General features: G+C 37.6%; 1 protein-coding gene and 1 pseudogene across 4 annotated transcripts in view; one reads left to right on the top strand and one right to left on the bottom strand.

The window, feature by feature from the left end:
• ORC4 (origin recognition complex subunit 4) overlaps positions 1 to 26,681 on the bottom strand; it is a 66,116-nt gene that overhangs the window by 5,762 nt on the left and 33,673 nt on the right. For all 4 annotated transcript variants that reach the window (XM_075529837.1, XM_075529840.1, XM_075529838.1 and 1 more), the window contains 8 exons: positions 25,438 to 25,511; positions 25,040 to 25,116; positions 23,385 to 23,475; positions 17,812 to 17,887; positions 16,918 to 17,003; positions 13,304 to 13,352; positions 8,110 to 8,261; positions 6,959 to 7,132 (listed from right to left, as the gene is read on the bottom strand). In XM_075529837.1, the coding sequence (XP_075385952.1) occupies positions 6,959 to 7,132; positions 8,110 to 8,261; positions 13,304 to 13,352; positions 16,918 to 17,003; positions 17,812 to 17,887; positions 23,385 to 23,475; positions 25,040 to 25,116; positions 25,438 to 25,511 (779 nt within the window). The remainder of the gene's footprint in view (positions 1 to 6,958; positions 7,133 to 8,109; positions 8,262 to 13,303; positions 13,353 to 16,917; positions 17,004 to 17,811; positions 17,888 to 23,384; positions 23,476 to 25,039; positions 25,117 to 25,437; positions 25,512 to 26,681) is intronic.
• On the top strand, positions 10,670 to 11,628 carry LOC142424736 (KRR1 small subunit processome component homolog pseudogene; annotated as a pseudogene).

Genomic DNA, 26,681 nt, shown 5'->3' with positions numbered 1-26,681 from the left:
TAACATACAGAATAGGGAAGAGCATTTGTTGTTGGACACGGCATAAGCAATGTAAGAAGACAGGTATATTACACAAGAGCAGTCACGTATGTACCCTTGCGTTTCAATTCTGGGAAAAGGATTGAATAAGGAGAAATAGGCAAAACACCTAACTAGGTACAGCTGCAATTATTTATACAAGAGAAAAAAGGGTCCAAATTAGTAAGAGTGGTGCCCAGAAGACATTCACAGAAGCTCAATCAGATAAAGAGGAGAGTGAAGTATGTGAGAGGAGCAAAAGGGCAGGGGGCGACAAGATGACATCAGGAGGGATGGAAAGTCCCTGTAAATGTGAGGTGTGAGAACTGAACAGCAAGTAGTCAATGCTGGGTTATCAATAGTTAAGAAGCAGATTGGAAAACAAGGAAATCAAGGAACGAGGAGAAACATACTAAAGATCTAGAAATCAAGGGAAGAAATTTTCAAGTAGTAGTGCCTAACAATGTTAATTTAACTACTTTGTAAAATTAAAATGAGATCAATTTTTTTAAAAAGGCTAAGACTTTGGAAACTAGGAGATTCAACAGAGTACTCTGAAAAAGCAGTATCTGAGAGAGTCAAGTAACTGTGATGAATGAGGACTGAATGACAAGTGAGGGTCAGATGGCATAGAGTTGTTAGATAAACTAAGAATGAACTAAGAGCCGGAAGAGTCAAAGCGTTTTTTAGGAAAAAGAAGATGGATCTAATTTTTAAAAATCCTCTGTAAGGAGTAAGAATTATTTCTCTGCTAGGAAGGGTAGGGGCAGTGGTTTAAGAGAACTAAACCAGGTAGTTTACTTTTTCTAATCTAGAAAGATACAGATTGACACTTGGGATGAAGTTTTAGGATCTTAGTGAATACATTATCTTAGGGAGGAGTCCGACTCTCTAGCTATTGTCTTTGATATTTTAAAGGGTTTGCTGTCACCACACATGTATTTTCATCATAAACAAAAATATCTTATGAATTACTAGAAAGAACATAAAATGCAAGAAATAAGCTTTAAAAGCACAAGGGGCAGAGGGGAAAAACTACTAAATGCATACATTCCTGGAGTGAGGTCCAGGCGCTCTAGCAGGGCTCAGACCCAACCCAGGGACGCATATGGCAGCCAACTAAGAAGGAGAGGAAAGGGGAAAAGACATGGGGAGGGGCAGGAACAGGGCACTAACCCACCAATGGGAGGGTACTGTTTAGGTCTCCACAGGAAAGGGAGAGAGGGACCAGACCTCAACCTGGTACATCAAGACTTGAAGTCAACATACTGGCATGAAGCAGTGAACCAACCAAGAGGTCTGCGATGCTGGCCCCAAACCCAGCTACATGGACCCCTCCCCAGAAGAAATGCACTACACAGAGCACAGCACTGAAGAAAGTTCGGGGAGAGGGCTGGGTCTGCTCAGAGCTCATGGGAGCAAACTAAGAGGGAAAGAGATTTAGAGAGAGAACCACATACTGGCCCACCAAACCCTAAGGATGATATTCCTGCTGGGCACAGCCCATGCACACAGAGGACCATAGAGCCAGCCCCACCATGAGAACCGAACCTGGTCTCACACCCTGCGCCCCCTGCCCCCACGCACACATCAAGAGGGAGTACAGCAGAACAACAAGGGGAGCAAAGCAATGAAGTCCCCAAAGATTCAAGGAATCAATCCTGACTTTGGGGCAGAGCTCGGCACCTCATCAGCCTTGATTGGAAAATATTTGCAAAGGTCAACAGACAGATCTGGAACTATTCATCGAAACCCCCCCCCCCCCTTTCATGTCTATATAGATATAAGATAGGCAGGATAAACAATCCTAAGGAGAAAACAATGGGACAGATGGTTCCAGGGGAACTGGAATAGGGGAGGTGGGGAAAGGTATGGGGCGACCACAAACCCAGGGTTAAGGGAACAAGTGATCCATAATATATGACGAGGAGGGTGTACATGCCTGGTGGGGTTTGATCAAGTGCCATGTAGCCGAGGAATTACTGAAAGCCGAATTACTTTGTTCTAACAACCTGGCATTCTGTGATGCTCACCTTCCTGACAGGATCGCTGAAGACAAAATGGGTGCATAAGCAAATGTGGTGCAGAAAGCTGATGGTGCCCAGCTATTAAAAGATATAGTGCATGGAGTCTTAAAGGCTTGAAGATAAGTGACCTTCTAGCTAGGTAGCAAGAAATCCCACATGGAAGAAGCACACCAGCCTGTGTGATCACGAAGTGTTGACATGATCAGAAATCCGGCATCAGAAGACCCAAACAATCACTATGCGAACAAGGAAGGAGGAGTCCCAAAGCCCATCTGTAGACAATTGGACATCCCCTCACAGAAGGGTCACAAGGAAGGGACAAGCCAGCCAGGGTGCAGTATAGCACCGATGAAATATACAATAATCCTCTAGTTCTTTAATGGTTCCTCCTCCCCTCAACTATCATGACCCCAATTGTACCTTACAAAGGTGGCTAAACCAGTGCATGTACACTGGTACAGGTAAGAACTCTCCAAACACAGAATCAAGGACAGATAAACCCCTCAGGTTCAATAATGGGAATAGCGATACCATGAGGGGAGGGGGAAAATTAGAGGGACAAAGGGGAAACTGATCACAATAATCAATGTATAATAACCCCCCCTCAGTCCCCAGGGTGGTGAACAACAGAAACATGGGTGAAAGGAAGCAACGGATGGTGTAACATGTGTAAGTCATAATTTATAATGTATCAAGGGTTTATGAGGGTCGGGAAGGGAGGGAAAAAATGAACTAATACCAAGGGTTCACATAAAAAATGTTTTGAAAAGAATGATGGCAACATATGTACAAATGTGCTTGACACATGGATGTATGGATTGTTTGAAGAACTGTAAGTAGCCCCAATAAAATAATTTTTAAAAATGAAAATCTTAATAAAATTAAAAAATAATTCTAACTTCCAATATTCAAGATGTATTAAATTAAAAAATATGTGGCCAAATACCACAGAAAAATGAGTCCCGGCTCCTGTATCTTTGACTCTTATATGAGGTGTACTAAAAATGTTCATGAAAGTACCTATTATGAAAAAATTGATATAGATTTAAAAATTTCTTTACACCAAAACAAACTCATATTACATTGTTGTAACATGTCTGAGACTAAGTTTGAGACTCAGCATGGTAAGACATCAGTCTGAAGAAAGCTTTCATCAGCATGAATTCTTCTACATGGAAGCAATTACATAAAACAAACACCAAGTTCATGGTGAAACTTGCGTGTAAGAATGATGAAAGCACTCATGCTTTCTGATAATGCACCAGAGAAATGAGCAGTTTACAAATCTGTAACTCCTGTATTTTGATACTGAAGGTGAACCCGCCAGTGGCAGCCCTCCCACATCAATTGCTAAGGAAAAAATCACTCTCGTTCATGCTCTAATTGAAGAGGACCTATGGTTAAGAGCAGAAACAAAAGCCAACACCGGACACCTCCTCTGGTTCAGCCTAAAGAATTCTGATTGAAAAATTAAAATTGAGCAAATTCTGTGCTCACTGGATACCGAAAACGCTGTGCCAAGACCAGTGGGAGCTAAGAGCAGAATGTGTTCCATTTCATTTTGCACGACTTCCAATTCTTAGATTATACTTTGTACATTCCATGTCCCAATTATTAATTGATGTTTGCAGCTGTCGCTTCTCATTTTGAGTTGTGCCCCATCAGCAAATGAAGGCCCCGACGGCTTTCCTCCGTCTGCATCATTATGGTGGTCTCTACTTTGAGAAGGCAGCTCTCCCTCAGTCATACTGTAAGTGCCTTCTGATCTGAGGCGCTTGTTTTCTAGAGTTTTCTCGACAATGTTCTACTTTCATTCATTAGGTTTTGAGTAATTGATGATGTTTCCAGTCTATCTCTATGATTTTCAGTGGTTAATTCCTCTCAAGTGGAAAGCCTAATCTTTGCAGCCTGTTCTTAGTCTGGAAACTGCTTAAACCCGTTCACGTTGGGTGATCCTGCTGGTGTTGGAAATACAGTGACATAGACTTCGGCAGCACAGCAACACACAAGCCACCACATTGTGACAAACTCATCTATGTCTTGATAGATTTAAACTCCCAAGACACTCAGTTCTTTAATAATGGGCTAAATTACTGGTATTTTGGCTTATAAAAGTATCCGGAACTTCATGGTGCTTATGTAGAGAAAGATTATATCTTTTACTTTTTATCTTTTAATTTATAAGTAATTTAAAAAATCATTTTATTGGGGGCTCACACAACTCATCATAATCCATGCATACATCAATTATAAAATTGATATAAAATTATATAAAGCACATTTGTACATTCGTTACTCTCATCATTCTCAAAAATGTGCTCTCCACGTAAGCCCCTGGCATCAACTCCTCATTTCCCCACTCCTTCCCCGTTCCTCCCTCCCTCATGAACCCTTGATAATTTATAAATTATTATTTTGTCATATCTTAAACGGTCCGACGTCTCCCTTCACCCACTTTTCTGTTGCCTGTTCCTACTTTTAATCTTTCAATTCTCTTTTTTTTACAAACATTTTTGAAATCTTTGTAGAAGGAGTAAATCAGAATACTTGTGAAAAACTTCAGTGAAATTTTTAAAACTCTTACTTTTGAAAAACAATATTTAAATGATTCTTCAAAGGGTTAATCTTTCTATATTCTGCCTTCCTGCTTACCTCTACATTTTCAGGGCTTTGACTCCAACTCTCCCCCTTTTTTTCCCTGTAAGCTATCACACCTGCTTGTTTCCATAATTACTTACTCTGCTCAAAAACAAACAATAAAAATCCTCTAAAAGATATGTAATTGAGCCATATGAAAAACTAAAATACCAGAAAACTAGCTGCCTAACTTTTCTCATTAAAAAAATGGGTGGGGGCAGTTTTATAACTTTGTTAGACAATAAACGATTAGCTCTCATCCACATTGACTGCCTATTGCTTTTTAAAAATTTTAATCATGGTGACAGGCACGTAGATAACCAGTGTAGAGAGTTTGCTTTGGTGAATCTTCATCCTCGTGACATTTTCTGGACAACCAGCCAAGGACATGGAATGGGATGTTGCGGATTCCTTTGGCTCAGGAAGCTCTGTTAATCCTGGTGTAGATTTGTACATCTAGTGTGCCTATCTCCTTCTTGGCAAATTTCTGAATCTGAATAACTTTGGGGGGCTAGGCAGTTTCTTTGGGGTGTATAATTCTCGTCATAGAGATTTGTCTTACATTGCGAGGCTGAGCACAAACTGAAAGGAAAAAAGAAAACAACAGAACTGCTCAACACAAGCTCTAGTGTTACTAGTTCCTTATGAAACAGACCTGTAAGACATCAAAAAAAGATGAAGGCTAGTACTCATTTTCATTCTTCCCACTTAACCCCTGAATCTAGGATGTAAGCCCCAAACCAATCTCACTGCCGTTCAATCAATGCTGATTCACGGCAACTCACAGGACAGGGTCCGACTAACCCTGTCAATTTCCCGAAACGGTAACTTCACAGGAGTAGAAAGGCCCGTCTTTCTCCCACTGAATGGCTGATGGGCTTGAACTGAGGTTACCTTGCAGTTAGCAGCCACACGTGTAACCACTCTGCCCGCAGGGATCCTAAATCTAGAATGTGGGGTTTTCAGCAAGAAGAGGCTGCAATGCTAAGGCCTAGCCACCATTCTCCCACATGGTTAGCATTTTCTGGGCACAGTTATCTGTCTGCCAGTAACTCCTTTATCTCCTTTTTTCACATTACAAATGCAACATAACTGAAGAAGGAACGAACGATGGTTAATGGCACCGTAAAACCTGAGCAACATAATCATCTTAGGGATAGCTAGTCTAGGGAAAGAGCAAATTTTAAATACTATAAAAGATTGCTTCAATCTATACCACAGGCAAATACCAAACTTGGTTTTTTGAAGACAGGAGTTGAAGGTGAAAATCTACAAGGCACTGAAAAGTGGACACAGGTGGAACACAGGGTTCCTACTGCACATCTAGATGAGAAGAAACAACGGCAAGGGAATGCCAAGTCGAATTAAAGTGTCACTACAGATTGCAACCTTACCATTCCATACAGCACAAGCAAAGAGTTGCTTTAGCTATGTGAAACAGCGGAATCAACGCTGAGAGAGAACCCCTATATAAGGCAGGCATTTCTACAGCGAGGTGTAGTTAAAAGTAGAGCAACAATGATGAACTCGCGACTAACCGTGAAGACCCAAAGGATCGTGTGTAACGTTGGACCTGTACGTAAAAAGAACAAGCTTAACTGCGCATAAGGCATGAAACCTAGATAGCAAACGGTCACTCTGTGGTAAGAGAAGAGGATAAACACGAACGCAAAGGTAAGTCAAAGGCGCTGTAACTACAGTTTCACTTCACACATGTGCGGGTTGATTCCTGACGAAACCAGTTTCAACAGGTCTCTGCTATCAGTATTTCACTTGTCTTAGTCTTCTTTATAGTGCCTAAGAAAAGGATGCTTTTTGTGCAGGAGAAAATGATTTCTCAGGGCTAATATGAAAAATTTAACAAAACTCAACTTCCCAAATCACTTAAGCTTTGTAGCAATTCCCTAAGAAATGCTGCTCCCACATCAAAGACTTTTCAGCTGGATCAGTGTTTTAGGGAAGAGAGGGGCTACTGTCAGCCGCAATGAACGCAGAGACACTGCGCCTGGCTCTTCCTTTCACAAGATGAGAATTAGTTTTTGGAAACCTTTGTCCATGCTTCCTACAGTCCCATACACACTTAAATCTCAAAGCTTAACTATAAAGTTGTGAGAGGAATGTAAGAGAAATAATATTTCAGCTGTCTTTTAACACACATACAATTTGTACTACATCTTTATGCCATAGTAACATTAGAAGATTTCTGAAAATTTTAATTGCTTTCAAATGGTAGAGCAAGACACATAAATTAGCATTATTTCCTTTGTTCAAATTACCTGAACATTCTCATTCCATTTCTCAGCGAAAAGCTTGTCTGGAAATTCTACAGGTAGAGATAGTTGTTCTTTAAATATTTTAAGATATTGTGGAAAACCGAAAGAATTCATTAAGTGTATCTGCCGGTGTGAAAATCGTGACTTCACTCTTTTTTCCAGGAGTTCCAAAATATCCTTAAAAACATAAATAAAACCTCCTGTAAGATGCATGTTATAAAACACATAAGTATTTACTTCTCACTTATAACTAGTGATTCTTATTCTGCAATACACAATGAAGCATTTAAAGAAAATCTGGGGTGAGAGTATAAGAGCAAAGTGAAGTGGGGACGGGGCTATAGAGAACGCCTCAGTATAGAAACAACAGTGTGGGGGGCAGCTGAAAGATAACACAGTAATATCTAGAAAGTAAAAAGTCTGGACATCACCTTGTAGGAAATCAAGGTGGGGCGGAGGAATAATGAATGAAATCTAGGAAGGCAAGGTAGGCAGATGCATGTGGGCAGAGGGGAGATGCTTACTACTCATTTCACCTAAATTTCAATAGCAAAGCTCAGGCTCTGATAATAAAACCAGGCAAAACACAAACAGGCCTGACTAGCTTCTGTAGCCTAAAGGTACAGATTCGGCATGTACAGCCTTCATGAAGTCCTGTGACAGCAACACCTAAACCAGAGGGAAAGGCACTCTTAAATCCCTCCAGCACCACAGAAGCCGTCTATTGTGCTCGCCTGATACACATCATCTGTCTGGAGATGCTGATTTATCAAGATAGAGAGTACTATTTTTCATTGATTCAAAGTATTTTCAAATATTGGAAAATATCTTCAATGTAAAAAGAGGCAAGCAAATAAAAACATTAGCAGTTCTTACAAATCAGTGGTGAAATTATTTAATGGTCCTATTTACTTGGTTAATGTATTTTAACTTCTGTAATTCTATAGGAAAAGGGGGAATATTACTTTACAAGCTAATTTGGACTAGAGCACTTACTGATAATTGTGCTTAATAAGAACAAAAAATCCACTGGACTAAAATAGCCCTACTGTCCTCAAGCATGTGTAGTCCAGTTAGTAGACTTTAATTACTCTGGAATGCTCTATTATAATCAATTTTTAAAAAAATCAATATTTTAAACTACAAAGACTTACCAATCTACATGTAAGACCAATAACTGCAAGTGGAGTCTGTGCAGACTGAGAAATATCAAAAAGATTATAGAGGAGTGTTTGGTTTTTATGATGGGCAAAAAGATCAAATTCATCTAAAATGAAGACCACCGGGCAACTGCTGGTCCGATTACCTGTGATAAAAAAGAGAGTTCTACATTAACGAGCATGATGTGAATCTTTCTTAAACCTCGACAGAGTTGACACCTACTGTACTCAAGCATTTGTAGGCCAGTTAGTAGACTTTGAACAGTTTGATTAAAATATTAAGAATATCATATAAATGACTTGGGCTATTATTTTTCAATTATGTGAACCTAATTTTTTTCATTAGAAAACTGACAAAGACTTTTCAATACCTAAGTAGGATTAAATGTAAAGAAAATCATCAGTAATTTAAGAACAAACCTATTTATTCCAAACAGAGTTGTTAGTAGAAAAGAAGACAGTATCTTCCTATAGAAATAACTTTTATAATCATTGGTCAGATGAAGTTGAAGTCCAACCAAAGAAAATTTAACTCCTTCTAACCACTTTTAGCATTTAACAGTAAGGGAAATTGCAACAGAAGACTTGTCTAACTCTCACATATCCACTGCCATAGTCAATTCTGACTGTTAGTGACCTGAGAAGCTATAGTAGATATATGCTCCTGCCAGCACTGAAGGTACGGCTCAGGGAGAGGGGTGCATTTGATCAGAGCACACAGGTGCACAAAGAAGAGGGAAGGAGAGAGAGTGGAACACATCCTGGCCCACCAAGCCCCAAGAATGCTATTCCTGCTCAGAGCAGCCAATGCACAGAGAGGACCATAGGGCTGGTCTCACTACGAGACACGACATCCCGGACTGACCATTAGTGTTACAGGGGACAACACTGGAGACACAGTGTGGGAACTGTGCCCGATCTGACCCCACCACACTGGGTCGAACCACTAAGGGTGTGCAACACAGCAGCAAGAGGAGCAAAGCAATGAAGTGTCTGAGGAATACCAAAATTATACTTTGGGGCCAGGATGTGGCACCCCATCAGACTCTACTGGAAAACACTCCTAAAGGTCAACAAACAAACCTAGAACTATTAGGCTTTTCTTTTGTTGTCATTGTTTTGTTGTTGTTGATTTGTCTTCTTTTTGTGCTTATTATTGTCTCTGTATGTCTATTTAGATAAGATAGGCAGGATAAACAATCTGGAGGAAAAACAATGGGAGAGAGGGAGGCTGAGGAAAGGAAGGCCAGTGTCAACAAACCCAGGGAAAGGGGAAAAACAAGTGATCTAAAATCAATGGTAAGGAGAGTGGTAGGATGATTGGTGGGGCTTGTTCAAGGGCAATGTAGCCAAGAAGAATTATTGAAACACAGAGAATCCAGGACAGATTAAAGGGAGATGAACCACATTAAAACCAATAATGGGAGTAGTGATGCCAGGTGAGTAAGGGAAAGGTGGGAAGAAAGGGGGGAACCGATCACAGTGATCTACATATAACCCCCTCCCAGGGGGATGGAAATCAGAAAAGTGGGTAAAGGGAGACAGTGGGTGCTGTAAGAACAAAAGAATTATTAATTTACAAATTATCAAGAGTTCATGAGGGTGGGAGGGTGGGTAGGGAGGAAAGGAGCTAATACCAAGGGCTCAAGTAGAAAAAAAATGTTTTGGAAATGATGACAACATATGTACAAATGTGCTTGACACAATGGATGGATGTATGGATTGTGATAAAGAGCTGTACGAGCCCCCAATAAAATGGGTAAAAAAAGAAAAGGAATGCTCCTGCACTTAAGATTCCGACACTATAAATCACTACAGGCGTAGTGTGCCTAATCTTCCTCCAGTGGAGCGGCTGGTGGGCTTGAATTGCTGACCTTGTGTTTAGCAGTTCAATGTGTCTAAGAAACTAGCTTAATATAAGTAGCAATGCTACTTTAGCTTCAAGGCTTTAATTCTGCACAAAAAAGAAACAACAACTCTGTGAAAGGAAGACTTACTTTCACCAGAAAATAAAGCATATACAATTACATAAATTGTTAATACTGACACAAAATCAAGGGCAGTTCAAAAGTCTAGAAATAGACTTCTATAACACGGACATTAATCTTTATAAAGTAAGAGAACACACAAACTGGGGAAACTACTTAGAAAAGGACTAATTCTTAATGGATTAATTTCATAGTCTATAAAAAATCACATCTCAAAATGAAAAATACAAATAACCCCCCAAAAACTGGCACAAGACATGAATAGTCAACTTAGTAAAGAAGACATCCAGGTTGCTAACAACCGCATTAGCAACATGAGAAATACAAATTAAAACAATGAGATACCACTTCACACTGATATTCGTAGCACATTAAAAAGAGAAAACAAATCAAAATAAATGCTGAAGAGCAAGTGGAGAGATTGGCATGCTCAGACATTGCTAGTGGGACTGCAGAATTATATAAACGCTCTAGAAATCAGTATGGTGCTTCTTCACAGATAAAATATAATATTTTATGAGCCTGAAATCTCTCTAGTGGGTGTACACCCTAAAGAATTAAAGAACATGAGTCTTGTGCCCAGCAGGCCAAGCCAGAAAAGTGAGCATGTTAATGGAACCGTGGACCTGATTGAGGGCAGCATGACTGTTAGTACAACAAAGAGGACTTTGACCCTACATCATCATCAGAGCCAGAGACCTAAGAAAGCTCTAGCCAGGAGTGTTTCGTTTGTGCAGGCAATAAGAATTCTTCAGGGTGATGTTGCATGTGACATCATTAAAATAGATTCTTTAGTACGAAATAAAGAAAGATTCGTAAAAAGAAGACAGCGTCTTATTGGCCCCAAAGGATCTACATTGAAGGCTTTGGAATTGTTAACAAACTGTTACATTATGGTTCAGGGAAAAACCGTTTCAGCCATTGGACCCTTCAATGGTTTAAAAGAGGTTCGGAAAATAGTCCTGGATACTATGAAGAATATTCATCCAATCTACAACATTAAAACTTTAATGATTAAACAAGAGTTGGCAAAAGATTCTGAATTAAGATCACAGAGTTGGGAAAGATTTTTACCACAGTTCAAACATAAAAATGTGAATAAACGCAAGGAACCAAAGAAAAAAACTGTGAAGAAAGAATATACACCATTCCCACCACACCACAGCCAGAAAGTCAGATTGACACAGACTTGGCTAGTGGCGAATACTTTCTCAGGGCAAGTCAGAAGAAACGGCAGAAGACGGAAGCCATTAGGCTAAACAAGCAGAAGCTCTCAGTGAGACAAGAGGAAAGAAACAAAGCTTTTATTCCACCTAAAGCAAAACCAGTTGTGAAACCTAAGGAAGCTTCTACAGAAACTAAAATTGATGTGGCTGCTATCAAGGACAAGGTTAAGAAAGCCAAGAATAAGAAACTGGGAGCCCTGACAGCTGAGGCACTTCAACTTAAGATGGAAGCAAAGGGAAAGAAGAAGACAAAGACAAAGTACCATCCAAATGGAAGCCCTTGGAGTGCAAGTTATTAAGCTGTCTCCTTCGGTAAAGGAGTGTGAGGTGTGCTAGGCACGAGTTGCCTTATCTTTCAGAAGAAATACTTTGATCTTTTTTTTTTTTGAGCTTTTGTTTCCTGAAAAGTTCTCTCTAAATAAATTATTCATGTGGTTTTTTGCAAGATTTTGTACTACAAACCAGTATATGTGTCGTCTACGTTGGATCTAAGCATAATTTTAGAAGCCAATTTTTAGGTTTCATACAGAATTTTAAAAATATGAACTATTGTTTAGACATTGTAATTCTCAATAAAATCCAATGACTGGTACCACTGATTAGAATTAAAAAAAAAAGAATTAAAGAACACAACACAGACATATATAAATCTATATTTTCTGCACCAATTTCCATAATAGCAAAAAAGATAGAAACAACCAAAAACTTTGATTATAGAGGAATGGATAAACAATGGAATATTATGCATCAATAAAAAGCAATTACGACTCTCTGAAACACCCTAAGACATGGCAAAACTAGAGAATATTATACTAATTAAAGCTAGTCAATTCTATAGAGACAAACATTTAATTAAATCATAACAAAGGGAAAAAAATGAAAAGTGATTTTCACACCAAAAGCCATGCATTTGAAGACTACTAGGAAGGCAGGGGCAAGGAAAGTGAGAGGGACAGGGAGAGGGACAGGGCAGGGAATTTTGAGGAAGGAAAGGTGGGGGGAAGGAGAAGAGCCACATTACAGAGGGGCTAGGTTAACAGGGTACCGTTAATGATTTGTTAAGATGGGCTGTGTACCTATATAGACTGCTGTTCTTTAGAAACCAACATACACGAAGGAACAGAGTTAAAATTTCAGAAATTAAATGCAACTGAAGTGTCTAGATTTCTTACCACTCGGATCTAAACATTGGGCTGAGTGGCTATAGAAGAAGGTAAAGAAAACTGAAGTGGACTTGGGATTCTTCAGTGATGAGCAAGTTCATTTCAGACATAAGAAAAAAGTTTTGTCTTTTTTTACAAAATAGATTGTAATTCCAAGTGGGGGGAAGGATTTATTTCAAGATGGATCCTCATTTATGTTTTGTAACAAGTTCAAAGTAAACTAGAAAAGTTAAATATAGGAAAACATAAGTAAATGTTTTATAATTTGAAGGGGAGAAAAACTTTTCAGATAAAAGTGACCACTTAAAAATTGTTAATGTTTACTTAGCAGAAAAGTTAAAACCAAATTTTAAAAGAGAAAAGTACATATAAGAATTCCTCTACATGAGCTTTAAGGTTCTGAGTGTTGTCTCAGAAGCAGACCTGTCACACTCCTTGTCTCACCAAAGTAGATCATAAGCAGTATATAAATATATATAAAATCAATAATATGCTGTAGGTAATTATGAGAAAAAACATATTACAGTATTGAGATTATAGGGTTTTTTCTATATACATTTTTTTGGGGGTAAAAGCATATGTTTAACAATAAAGAACACAGAGCATATATTTTACAATAAAGAACATACACCGTATATGCTCAAGCAAAAGCCGATCTGAATATCAGTCAAGGTACCTAAATGTACCACAAGAATTGCATAAAAATGTACTGAAAAATTCAGCTTATACTCAAGTATATATAGTTTTTAACAATGAAGAGTAAAGTAGGATGAAAGCAAATATTTTGATAATTTTAGATGTGGATATTTACCTTTTCTTAAAGCTTCCAGAAGAAAAACAAGGTTTTCAGCAAAGCTTCCCTAAATCGCAACAAAAATAATGCCATTTCTTTAGTAAAAGAAACAATAAAAGACAGTTGTTAGCCTCTTAACACACTGTATCTATGAGGCAATAGACTACTAGATTTGGGGCTACATATTTCCTAGTTTACAATCTAAAATATAGAAGTAGAAAAACCAATCGATGTTGAATCAGTTCCAACTCATGATGAGCCCACATGTGTCAGACTATGCTTTCCAGGGTTTCCAGTGGCTGATTTTACAGACTTATTGCCAAATCTTTCTTCACAGGTGCCTGTGGGTAGACTCGAACTTTCAAATGTTTTGTTAGCAGCCAAATGCATTAACCATTTGTGCCACCCTGGGTGCATTATTGAGAATGGCATGTACTTCTGTTGGAAATATTTTTTTTTCTGAACCAAATCTGTACATATATTAACTTTAAAATAGTCCTAAAAGAAAATGAGAAATTAGCTTCAAATGTTAGATACTATAATAATGTATCTCTATTCAAAACAGTTATTTTCTATTCAAAAGCATGTCTCAGAATTTATATATATACCATATCAAATTTGACAACGTTTACTTGAAACATGGGCAAAATATTTTTGGACAAAACTTAAAAATTCTAGATGGAAATTGAGTAAGTAGCAGATGCAGTGTCCAGATATTCCTGCTTGGGGGTAGAGATCCTATTTAAATTGTTTTTCAGTAAAGACTTTAATTTTCACTTCATTCAAAAACTTTAAAGAAACTGTCATTTTAAAATATGAGAATTTAAACATGAGGGAAAACCCCACTTGTTTATTTCCCCAAGAGAAACACAACTGTGGTTTCTCAGTTTTTAAAAAACCAAACAACTGATACAAGAATAGGGTTACAGAGTTTCAACATATTTTTTGATGATCTCATGCTATGTTACTAATATAATTACCAAGGTAGAGGGTGGAAGAGGTACCATTCATAATTTTAAGAACTGCTTTGAGAGACATGCTGGGAAATCAGTGGATGAAGTTATTTAAAGGTTGTGTGTGGCAGGTCTTTTTTGGGGAAACCACTATGGGAACCCATTAGCCAGTCTGCAAGAGAATGCTGAAGTTTTCTGCTCCCTTAAAAGATTTACAGCCTCGTACACTTTAGGGGAAAAACCTACTCTGTCCTATAGAGTGACTGGGTCAGGATCAACATGATGGTTGTATTCTGACTCATAGTGAACCTATGTACAACAAAATGAAACACTGTCTGATCCTGGTTTTTCTTCTTCTTACATCTGTAAAGTATAGAAAAACAAAAAAGCTCTATATTGAAGCTAGGTTCTTGAAGTCCAGTCTTAGACATTTCATAACCTTAAAACCCAAACCTACTGCCTTCCAGTTGACTCGCTCACCTCACAGCCAGTCTACAGGACAGAGCAGCACTGTGGGTTTTCAGGGCTGTAAATCCTTACAGGAGTAGATTCCCAGGCTTCTGAAGCAGAGCAGATGGTGAGAGGACTTAACCCACTGCACAACCAGGGACCCTTCTATGAACCTTGGCAACCTAATTAAGCACTGTGAACCTCTGCTGTCTAACCTACACAGTGAAGTTAAGCTAATAATCTCTATGTGATACTATGAGAACAATAGGAAGCAACTGTGTCTTTTATTAGTCACATAATTTTATTCTGAATATGTGTATTTACAATTTGCTAGAAACTTCTATGTAGATCAAATGGAAATAAAAAGTCAAACTAAATCTACTGACTAGAAAGAAACTTCGCTTGAGTAAGTATGCTCCTAGGTTTGACATATTCTAACTATAAGGGAGAACACTAAATTTAACAAAGCACTTTGAACTTGCACTTTAAAAACAAGCAGATTGTGGTAGGAGAACATATAATTGGCTTAACATTCTATATGTAAGGATTAAAGAATGCAATTCCTAAATGCCTTTATACTTTAGGAGGCTTAGGAAACATTGGCTGTGTCACTGCAATAAGAGAACACATTTGAGATTATTCTTTGCATGATCACAAGTAACCAAAAATGAACTCAGAATGTACCTAGCCCACCTCTATAGGATAAGTAAGAGAATGGGATCTTTCATTATGAAAATCAAAGCAGCTCCAAATTAAATTATTGTGTGCTTCCTTTAAAGCATATAAAGTAGGCGATGAATTAAAAGTGCAAGAACTAACTAAAAGATTGTAAATCGTATACTCTGAAGTTGAAGGAGGGGATAGTATTGGAGCCTCAATTGTGAGAGTCTGGATGCAGTCGACAGTGGAAGCCCAAGACCCATCTGTGGGAACCACAGAGGAAATAAGCCCGTGGTGTTGCCCTCTGTATGCGATGGAGGGATGTGAGGGAAGTGGACAGAGTGCACTGGAGAGATGACCACAGAAGATCAGAATGACAAACCTGACTGGAACTTGGTAACACCTTGTCAGCTGAGCCCTCCTCTGTTGCATGTTGGGTCTGCTATTGTTTTCAACGTTTTCTGTATTTTGTTGCTTTTTGTTTGTTCATTTGGAGTCTAACTCAGATGTGTTACGTCATTGGGGTCACTCTCTTACATTTTTGTTCCATGTTTTTCAGTATATAAAACCCAGGAGTGATGAAGCTACAGAAACAGCACGTACAATAAAGGTCTCTGTGGTGCACAGGGGGGGTGGTAAAAGGGGGCTGATGTCAAGGAGTTCAAGAAGGAAAAGAGTGTGTTGAAACTGTGGTTGCAGTTGTACAATAATACTGCCCGATGAGCTTGAGCTATGGAAGGATGTGATATCTGTACTCACCCCCAATGAAATGGTTTTCAAAGAAAATAAGGAATGTTTTAAAGTACATATAATCATACAAAAGTTATTATTTTTATTACTGATGTTGACTACTAAAACTGTCAAGAACAGTTTCTGAAAATACATTTACTAAGAGATAATTGACATTACGCAGCACACATTGCCATCCAGCTAAATTTGTTTTTAAAATAGAAATTATCCTTAATAGTTTTTTAGAATAATCCTATGAACTATGATAAAATAAGGCCAACCTAATGAAATATCTGAAATTTAGATCCATATGCCATGATGACCAGCTAGGAAATGATTGACAAAACAATTAAAATTAGAAATTGTGGCTTCATATGTGGGACTTGCACTAGTCTCAGAAGACCAGCAAACAAACTCTGTGATATTTTCTTAGGTGCCATCTAATCTCTTCTGATTCATAGTAATCCCATTAACAACAAAATGAAATAGTGCCAACATTCCTCATAAATGTTGTTATGTTTGAAGCCACCGTTGCAGCCACTGTGTCAATCTATGTTCAGGAATGGGGGTGGGGGTAGTGGTGGTGCTGGGGTGGTGGTGGTATGTATGTGTGTTTGTTGTGTGTGGTGGTGTGTGTGTGTTTGTACCTTCTATGTCTCCAAGTATGATGGCTTTTTCCAGATACTAGTCTCTACTGATAACGTGTCCAAAATATGTGAGTGTCATCATCAATTTGGAATCTCTGAAACCTTTCCTAACCTCCAAAAGATAAGATTATCTACACAAAGTAAAGCAAATTTTACTTTGAAGCTTACTAAAATCAATTGAGATGATACTTACAAAAACTTTATCTTCGACTACATTTTCCAGATTTAACTGCCTTGTGATTTCCTTTAAAGCAATTTTTTCATTTATCTGCAGCAGTCCTGAAATAAGACCCATTTTAAAGTAGTTAATGAAATTGAAGCACATATTTGATGGGATGTAGATTATTTCCCAGGCATGCCCAATTTCCAATATTTTCTATACTTAGCTAGAAAGAAAAGCATCAAAAGTCTACAAATTTATATTATTTCATTTTTAAAATCACTAATGAAGACATTTGGTAAACTCAAAGAAATATCCTCTTTGGGGGTAGTATTTTAAAAAAAGAAAAATCAAGGCAGCAGAGACTTCTTTGGGCTTTATTTTTTAATTATAAAAATTATAGTATAAGATATGATAAAGGTCATTAAACATGCAAAGTTTATCCAATCTAAATATCCTTTTCATTTATAACTTACAGCAAATGTTCTTTGAAATTTAAACATACTGTTGGGGCTTGAACTGTGCTCTCAAATAAAAGTGCTCTAAATCCTAATCTAAAATTGGTGGATGTATATGTTAATGCTGTATCAGTAGAGGGTGTGTCTTAAGCCAATCATCTCTGAGATATAAGATGATCATATTAAGCAAGCAGAGATGGGGGGCAAGATAGATTTCTTACCACATTGTGATTGTCAAGGAAGTAAGCAACAGAAACTGAAAAGAGTTTAAGATTTCCCTCTAGTGTGAACATAGAAACTTCTTGAGTCGGCACCCTGTGAGAAATTATGTTTCTGTTCACTAAAGACACCAATGTTATATTTCTACAATACCAGCACTAGATAATACATAAAAATGAATTTGCTTTAAGAGTATAGAAAGACTACATGGTTTATATTATTTTTAATGACAAAATGAAAATACACTTACCATTTAGGTGAACTTGTAATATGTTTCCACTCACATTTTCAATTTCCATGAGTTCTTTTAAAGCATGATTTACTAACTAAATGAAAATTTATAAAACAATTAACAGTAATAAAAAAGATAAAAAGAAGAGCATTTGCTCTTTTAAATTATAAATATGAAGAACAGAATCTAAGACTATCTTTTCAAATTAACAGGTATATTTTCAGATTCTTAAAATATAAGACAACAATTTAAGTACAACAATTCTTTAATCAGGCCAAGTATCATACTCTCTAATCATTTTGTCAAACTTCTCGTAAATGTTCGAAGTAACCCCAAGTTTTATAAGGAATATTTTTCTGGAAGTCAAGAAAACTATAGTGTAAAAATATCATGTATCAATACTTTATAAATTTTAACATTTACTCTATTAAATGTCATTAAAATCAGCTATAATTATCACACATACAAATAATCCTGAATGATGGTAAAAGTATATACCAAATATTATCAATTCTAATAGAATACTGTCAACTATATTTTGTTATCATGAAACAAAAATTATTTAAAAAATGAGGTTAACTTAAGAAAAAGATGTTCCTCAATTGCTAGTCAGAGAAAGTCCCTACTAAAGAAACTTCAAGATTACAACAAAAAGTATTATAAATATGTATATTCATAATTATACATAGAAAAAATATAAACCTTAACTTCTCAATTCTAAAGCTTCATATAGTTAATGAATTCAAAGCTATATAAGCAGGAGCCCTAGTGGCTAGTGGGTTACACATGGGCTACGAACTGCAGGTTCAGCAGTCTGAAACCACAAACTGACCGGGAGGAGAAAAATGAGGCTTTCTATTCCAGTCAACAGTTATGGTCTCAGAAAGCCAACAAGCATTATAAGACAGCCATATAGGGTCTTTGTGAGTCAGAAATGATTAGCTCCTCAGTGAGTTTGAGTTTTTTGAAGCCATATGCATACGGATGGCGGGGCCCTGGTGGTGGAGCAGTGGTTATTATGTATTAGGCTGCTCAAAGCAAAGTCACCAGTTAGAAATCACTCGCCACTCCTCGGGACAAAGACAGGGCTTTCTACTCCCATAAAGAGTTCCAATCTTGGAAACTAGTTCTATCCTGTCTTATATGGTGAGTCCCTATGAGTTGGAACTGACTTGAAGGCAGTGAGTTTTATGAATATACACTATGACTCATAAGAAAACAAATGTGCCCGAGTCTGGGAGACGATAAGTCTTTACAAGCCTGGAAAGCCTCATCCTTCTGCAGCGCAGCTGGTCGTTGTGGATTGCCGACTTTGTGATTATCAGTCTAACACGTAACCCACTGGGGAGTCAGGATCAACTAATGAGTCTGATTTTTTTTTGGAATCCATATAATACAAAGGGACCCTTGTGGCACAGTGGGTTAAGCACAGGCTTAACCAAGGTTGGGGTTCTAACCTAACACCCATTCCTCAAGGGCAAAATGAGGTTGTTTGGTTCTGTAAACATTTACAGTCTCAGAGATTCTAAGGAGTCCTACTCTGTCTTGTAGCGTTGCTGGGAGTTAGAATTGATTAAATGACAATTGGTGGGTGAGGATATTTTATATAACGAAACCAGTGGAGGTGGAACTCTGATTTAAGGCTGACCTGGCGTTGTTTTCCTGGGTCTCCTGCCTTTGATGTGGTGCAGCCACCGCTTTTTTATAACTCTTTATTTAATGGAAAATATTTGAATCTTCCTCCACTGACATGTTTCCCCGTGATGCGGTCTCACTTTCACCTATATGACTGTAGTTATTCATTATATTCAGCTTTTGATCACTCTTATATTGCAGTATCATCCACAAATGAGCTCCCAAAAGTTCATGAGAAAATGTAATTTTCCCACAAAACTTTGGACGCCCCCTTTTTATTTCTCCATATTATTACTGCATTACATTTTTTAAAAGCTGTAAACGAACAGTATTAAGAAGAGTCAAAAAAGCTTTTAAAAGGAGTAATGATAAGGGCCTGTCCTTGCAGTACTAAGGGCGGCAGTGTCGGCTAGGCACTGGGCTGTCCACCTGAAGACCGAGGCTCAAACGCCCAGCTGCTCTGCGGGAGAGAGGTTCTCTGCTCCTAAAAGTTTGCAACCTTGGCAATTCTAGAGAGGGATTTCTAAAACAACTCAATGGCAGTGAGTATCAAAACAACAGAGTCTGAGCACAACAAAAATTAGTACACACAATAACAAAATTCAGTGAGCACACAAAGGAGTATACAACAGACTGTGACAACTGGAAACTGTTCAGCTAACGAAAATCTACTTATTTCCTTTTACAGTAAGCTGCGTGTGTTTGTCACTGCTACCTCTCTACACACAGGAAAAATAAAATGGCATCCTCTTTTTTATATTATTAGGCTTCATACTAGGAAAACAAAATACGTTAAGGGATTTCTAGTTTATCTGTATAGTTTTTAAAGCATATAGAATTGATTTCAGGTCATAGTTACCCTAGGTCTCAAGAAGAAATAATCTCAAATTACCACCTGCCAATCTATTAGTAAGGACATAGCTGAGAAAATAATTAAAAAAAACACAAAACGGTCTCTGATCACAAGAGTATACTCAGAACGGATTAACTTGGTCATTCAAAATATTGTTTCTTAGTAATAAACACTTCTTTTCCCACCTTTCGGTACTTTACTTATACAATGCATCTGATGGGAGCTGGAACTCAATGGGTCTGCCTTGTTTTGTTTAAATTATTCTTCCCTGAGAAGTCTCTGCCTTGAAAAAGCTTTTAAGTTCCAAATATTTATATTGTTTCTTGCTACAATGATCTACTTTAAATGCACACACACAGGATAAAATGTTTCAAAGTAATTTCATAGCCTTTGAAGAATAAAGCATTATTAGCAATACCTTTATTTACCTGGGCATACAAGTTCTAACAGGTTCATAGCAGCCTTTCCATATTATAAACTCCAAGTTTTTATGCTTTGCTCTATTATGTGTGATCAAATAATAAATTATATATTAGCAAGTATGTCTTCAAACTATTTTTTTCAAACAACAATTTTAATTGGGACCTAGGTATTGATAAACTTTCTATGCAATTAGCTAGATAATCAATGGTATCATTTAAGTCAGCTTTTCATGGCTACATCCCCCACAGAATGGCTGGTGGTTTGGAACTGCTGACTTTGCAGTAAGCAGCCCAATTTGCTACCCATTATACCACCAAAGCTCTTTACCCACAAAACTATTTATATTGCTATACAGAAAAATGTTTTCCACAGTTCACTCTGACTTGGAACTATAATAAAAGATAAATAATAGCATAGGTATTAAGAGTTTCTTATTATCTAGGCAATACCCTACCATATGTATGTCTGATGTGACACATGGTTTGTTTTCAAAAAAAGGAAGTAGTCTCCCTTTTAAAAAATCATTTCCATTTAAGCCACCAGAGTGAAAGAGCTTGGGGCTCCAGGGCACTTTCCAATTCCACAGCATTTCTTCCTGTCATTATGCTGCCCGTCAGGGCACTCATGGAGACTGGCTCTGGGCGGCAGTGGCCACTGCCATCCATGCTCCTGGGACTGGCAATCTGCTCCTCTTGCAGTCTTCTGAAGCCAGCTCTTCACATACCATATACCTCACCCTGCGTACCTGGCAGGGATAGTGTCTTGCAGCTAGTGGATATGCTCGAGCTTTGTCTGGCTCCCATAAAGTTTTAATATAATAATCTTTACAGAGATTTAAATATGAATTTCATGGGGACTGGTTGTATACATTATAGTGTTTGTACAATGGCCAAATCACAATAATGTCCTATCTCACTAAATGAATTGTGGAAACACATACCTATGTTTGAAATAAAACAAACTATACAAAGTATTAACTTGTTGAGTGAATTGTGTATTTTTACTCTTACATATTTCATTCAGGGAGTTGGGTTAAAGGTGGAATTTAAAATGTTTTAAAATTTTTAATTTACATTTAATTACTACTGAATCTTCCTGTAAATGCGCTAATATCAAATTGCTAAAGAGTTGATTCCAACTTATAGCGGTACTTAGAACAGATCAGGACTGCCGCTCAGTGATCTGTGGTGGTGAATCTTCACAGAAGCAGTGTCACATCTTCCTCCATTGCACTAGATGATGGTGTGTTGTGCTGACCTTTTGCTTTTAGCTAACACAACGCCACCAGGTTTAAGAATAAGCTATACTGCACCATTTATTCGATCATTTTTTGCCTCCTCAGGAAACACACAAATACTTAATGCCAAACACGACACCAGTCGTGGAAAAATGCTCTTGTCTTGTTGGCCTCCAATATGAGTGCCCCAGGAATAAATTAAATTATAGAGAAACAAAACACTAACATGGGGTTTTTTGAGAATCCAGTGAAGTCACACTAGATAAATGACTTAAAAGCAACAAAACAGAGCACTTGATTAAGATGCAACAATGAAATAGTTGTCAGTACAATCTACGTATTAGCTAAAAATCACTATTTTAATAGCTGCTTCCTAATTTACACATAAGATAGAAAGGAAGCACTGAACTGATGAAAAAGATTAAGGACAAAAATGTATACTGGAGAAACATGTTTGAAGCTGTCGCTATGTGACTTAGATAAATGCTGAAGGAGAGAGGAGTATAATGAAAGCAGTAACAGTACTCTCACTCTAAACCCAGGCTAAGAACACATATACATTTTAAATAGGTAATTTATTTATGATCTATATCAGATATCACAAACATCTTGTGCGTATAACTAGAAATATAAAAGGCATCATAGAGGATGGTACAGTATGAAGCGTCAGGAATGGTTCTCGCTACTGAGACAATGATTGCACTGGCAGCAACGGTCTGAATCACTGTTTGAACCTCTGGAGTCTACTGAAACATTTGTAGTGCCTGGCAAGAGGTCACCAAAAATGCTAGTACTTTTTGTAAAATTTAATAAAAATATTATAATAAAAAGTAGAAAAATATGGCAATTTATAGAAGGAAAAAAATAGAATAATTTAAAAGAAACTCTCCCACAAGAGACACCGTAATTACCAAACACTACAGTTAGTGAACTAAACAAAACCAGAACAGTAACTCAGAAAACTGATTTCAGATCAAAACCATAATTATCAATAAAAAGATTAAAATGACACAAAAAGGAGGCCAAAAAAAAAAAACAACCTAGAGCTGAAATGTTGGCAGTTCAATACTAAAAGTACTATGGACTTTCCAAATCTGTCTTGGAAGCAGTGTACCAAAAACGCCAGGATGGTGAGATTTCTCACGTACTGCTGGGCATGTTATCAGGCGATACCAGTTCACAGAAAAGGTCACCATGCTTGGTAAATCAGAAGGTCTTGAAAAAGAAGACCTTCAGGAGACTCACACAGTGGCTCCCAACAAAGGGTTCAAACATGAACAATTCTGAGCTCAGCTAGCTCATGATCAGGCAGTATTTTGTTCTATTGTACATAGTATTGCTAAGAGTTGGAACCCACTTGATAGGACTCAAAACATGCTTCATAAAACAAGAATCACTATGCCTGTCAAAGTAAAGAAACACCAGAAAGCAATCGCTTTTTACCATTGTCTTTCCTGATCCACGGGGTCCAATAACGAGAACCGAGTTACTTTCTCCATGGATAGCGGTTCTTTTGAGCAACTCAATTAAGTGTCTGAAATGATATAAGTAAACAAAAATATGAAAAGGTAAGCTGGGATAGTTAGCTACAAGGAGAATTTGTTTTCTAAAAAAATTAACTAATTAATTTTTTAAATGTTTTATTAGGGGCTCATACAACTCTTATCACAATCCATACATACATCAATTGTGTAAAGCACATCTACACAATCATTGCCCTCATCATTTTCAAAGCATTTGCTCTCCACTTAAGCCCTTTGCATCAGGTCCTCTTCCCCCCCCCCCTCCCCGCTCCTCCCTCCCAAATGAGGTTTTGATAATTTATAAATTATTATTTTCTCCTATCTTGCCCTGTCCAACATCTCCCTTCACCCCCACTTTTTAAATTGTATTTAAAAATAATTTTATTGGGGGTTCTTACAGCTTTTATCACGATCCATCCATCCATTGTGTCAGGCACTTTTGTACATATGTTGTCATCATTTAAAAAATATTTCATTTCTATTTGAGCCCTTGGTATCGGCTCATTTTTCTCCTCCCTCATAAACCCTTGATAAATTATACATTATTATATGTTCATATCGTACATTGTATGCTGTCTCCCTTCACCCACTTTTCTGTTGTTCATCCCCCTAGGGGAAGGTTTTTTGTTGATTATTGTGATTGGTTCTCCCTTCTTCCCCCAATTTCCCCCTACGCTCCTGGTATTGCTATTCTCATTTCCTGAGGGATTTATTTGTCTTGGATTTCCTGTGTTGCCAGCTCTTATCTGTACCAGTGTACATGCTCGGGTCTAGCTTGATTTGTAAGGTATAACTGGGGTCATGGTAGTGGGTGGGTACTCCCATTAGAGAAACTAGAGGAATGTTGTTATGTTTTGTTGGTGCTATACTGCACCCTGACGGACTCATCTCTTCCTTGTGACCTTTCTGTAAGGGATGTCCAATTGTCTAGAGTGGGCTTTGGGCCTCCACTCTGCACCCCGCCTCCCTTCACATTGATATGATTTTTTTTCCTGAGTCTTTGATGCCTGCATTTAGATATCTATAAATGTCCTTTGCCTACTACTTCTTTCCTCTATTTCTAAAGGTAAATTTTAATATGCTCAGAAACCAGGCACTTCTCTCGACTTCCCCTTGGAATAGGCCCATACAGAATAGCGTAAGAGACTAAATGGAAATCCAGTGTTATTTTTCTGGAAACCTCAGATAAACCTAAGAATTCCTCGGTCTTCATGATGACACGGAAACAAAAGTAAGAGCACCTAGGACCTGCAGGTACAAAATCCCCTCCTCCTAGATTATAAACTCCTGGCCTTTTACTTCTACAGCTAATGACTTATATTAGGGCAAAAGGTCCAGAATTCTCTGTACAGTATCAGATAATAGAAACAATAGAAAATTGAAAGTTAAAAAAGTGTTAATTTTCCAGATATATCTGCTCTTGCTACATGATAGTTAATACCTCCACATGCAAAAGAAAAATTCCTGTTTAAAAAAAAAAGTCAGATCTAGGAGTAAATCTGTAAATGACAAGTTTTAAAACCCTGGGCAGCATCTAGAAGTGGGTTCATAAAAACAAGAGGGTAGAAGGCTTACTTGTATTGTAACTGTACTCCAAATAGGTTACTGTGAGAACTCTGATGACAAAATCTTTCACGTAAAATTCTTTGTACCTGAAGATAATAAAGTGAAGAAATAAGTGACAAAAAGTGGAAACATTACATATGTGATAATAAACCAATGAGAACATAAATTTTTACCAGATTTGGTACTAACGAACCAACTCAACTCTTCCTAAATATTTGTTCTGAAGAGTTCTGGCACCACTACAAAAAGTTTTAAAATTAAAGATTCTTTTTAACCAACATCAAATCCTAGAGAAAGGGTAATAATTTAGAGCTGAAAAAAAAACCAAGTTAGAAAAAAATCTATTTCCTTGAACACCTTTACGTGATAATAAATTAACCTTAAGATCAATAAAAATATATACTGACCTGTGAAAGGCATTCTGCATGTATTAAGTTGCTATTCTTTGACTTACGACTGTTCATTTCAACAAATTCCGATCCTTTAAAGAAAAGTGAAAAATTTGGCTTAATAGCTACTACTGAAGAATTAGCTACTATGATAGAATCAAAATAAACAACAGTATCCACTAATGAAAACTGCTCCTCTTTCTGAAACTTTTAAATCTTCACTGATGCTTTTTTCCTCAGTATTGGCTTATTTGACACCCCACAGCACACTTCGTAAGTGTCCTACAGATAAGCCACTGCTCTCCTTCAACTCAACTTATTCTCCCCTTCATGATCTTGTCATGGAAGAAGTGCAACAGCACAGCTCCCTTTTCAAGATTATCAGACAAAGAGCGGTATGTAACTTGATAAAACAAGATTGAAGCAAGTTTTTTCTTAATGAAATGTTTAATCCACTGTTTTTTTTTGGTTGTTGTTGTTTTTAATGCACTGAATGATCGTGTGGGTGAAGAATATTGAGTATGTCATGGCAGACAGACAAATGAGTACATTTGTCTTGGAAGGTGTACAACCAGAGTGCTGCTCCCTTGGAAGTGAGGATGGTGCAGGACTGGGGAATGCTTTGTTCTGTGTACAAAGGCATGGATTCAGCGCACCTAACAGCAACAACAAAACTCCTTCTTTGCTTCTTAAAAGTAGCCTTCTGTGCTGAAAACGACGTTTAATCCCTAGCCAGTACTTTTCATCCCTCAGTCATCGGTGGCTTGAGTACTGTTGGACACTGACCTCAGCTCCTCTTCGTGGTACACGTGAGGAGGTGGGAGGTGGGAGTTTTAAACAGGAATTTTTAACAATTTTCACCAACTTGAAGGCAGACCAGTCACTAGTTTTAACATAGCAAGCAGATGTGTCTCTCCACTTACTGTATAAGGCAAGTATCTATGGTTGAACCTGTAAGAGCTTTAGGCTCCCAGTTCCCAAATTGGAAATTTATGGAGAGAGTAGTTAACTGATAATTGATCTCATCCATTAAATCCTGTCTTTCCTTAAAAATCAGCACATTGCAGTAAAAATTTCAACTCAATTCACTTCTGTCACTAGTTGCCTCCACCTCCATTTATATTACTAACATTTCTTAATTCTAAATTTTTAATAGCTTCTTTACTGGTCTCCAAGTCTTACCTGTACTCATATCATTTCCATGAAAAATTCTTTAAATTCTATTCCCAGCCTACAAAATTTCAAATTTCTTAACATACTTT

Source organism: Tenrec ecaudatus, chromosome 13 (genome assembly GCF_050624435.1).
Source record: "Tenrec ecaudatus isolate mTenEca1 chromosome 13, mTenEca1.hap1, whole genome shotgun sequence".
NCBI lineage: Eukaryota > Metazoa > Chordata > Mammalia > Afrosoricida > Tenrecidae > Tenrec > Tenrec ecaudatus.
This window is presented reverse-complemented; position numbering and strand designations above follow the sequence as displayed.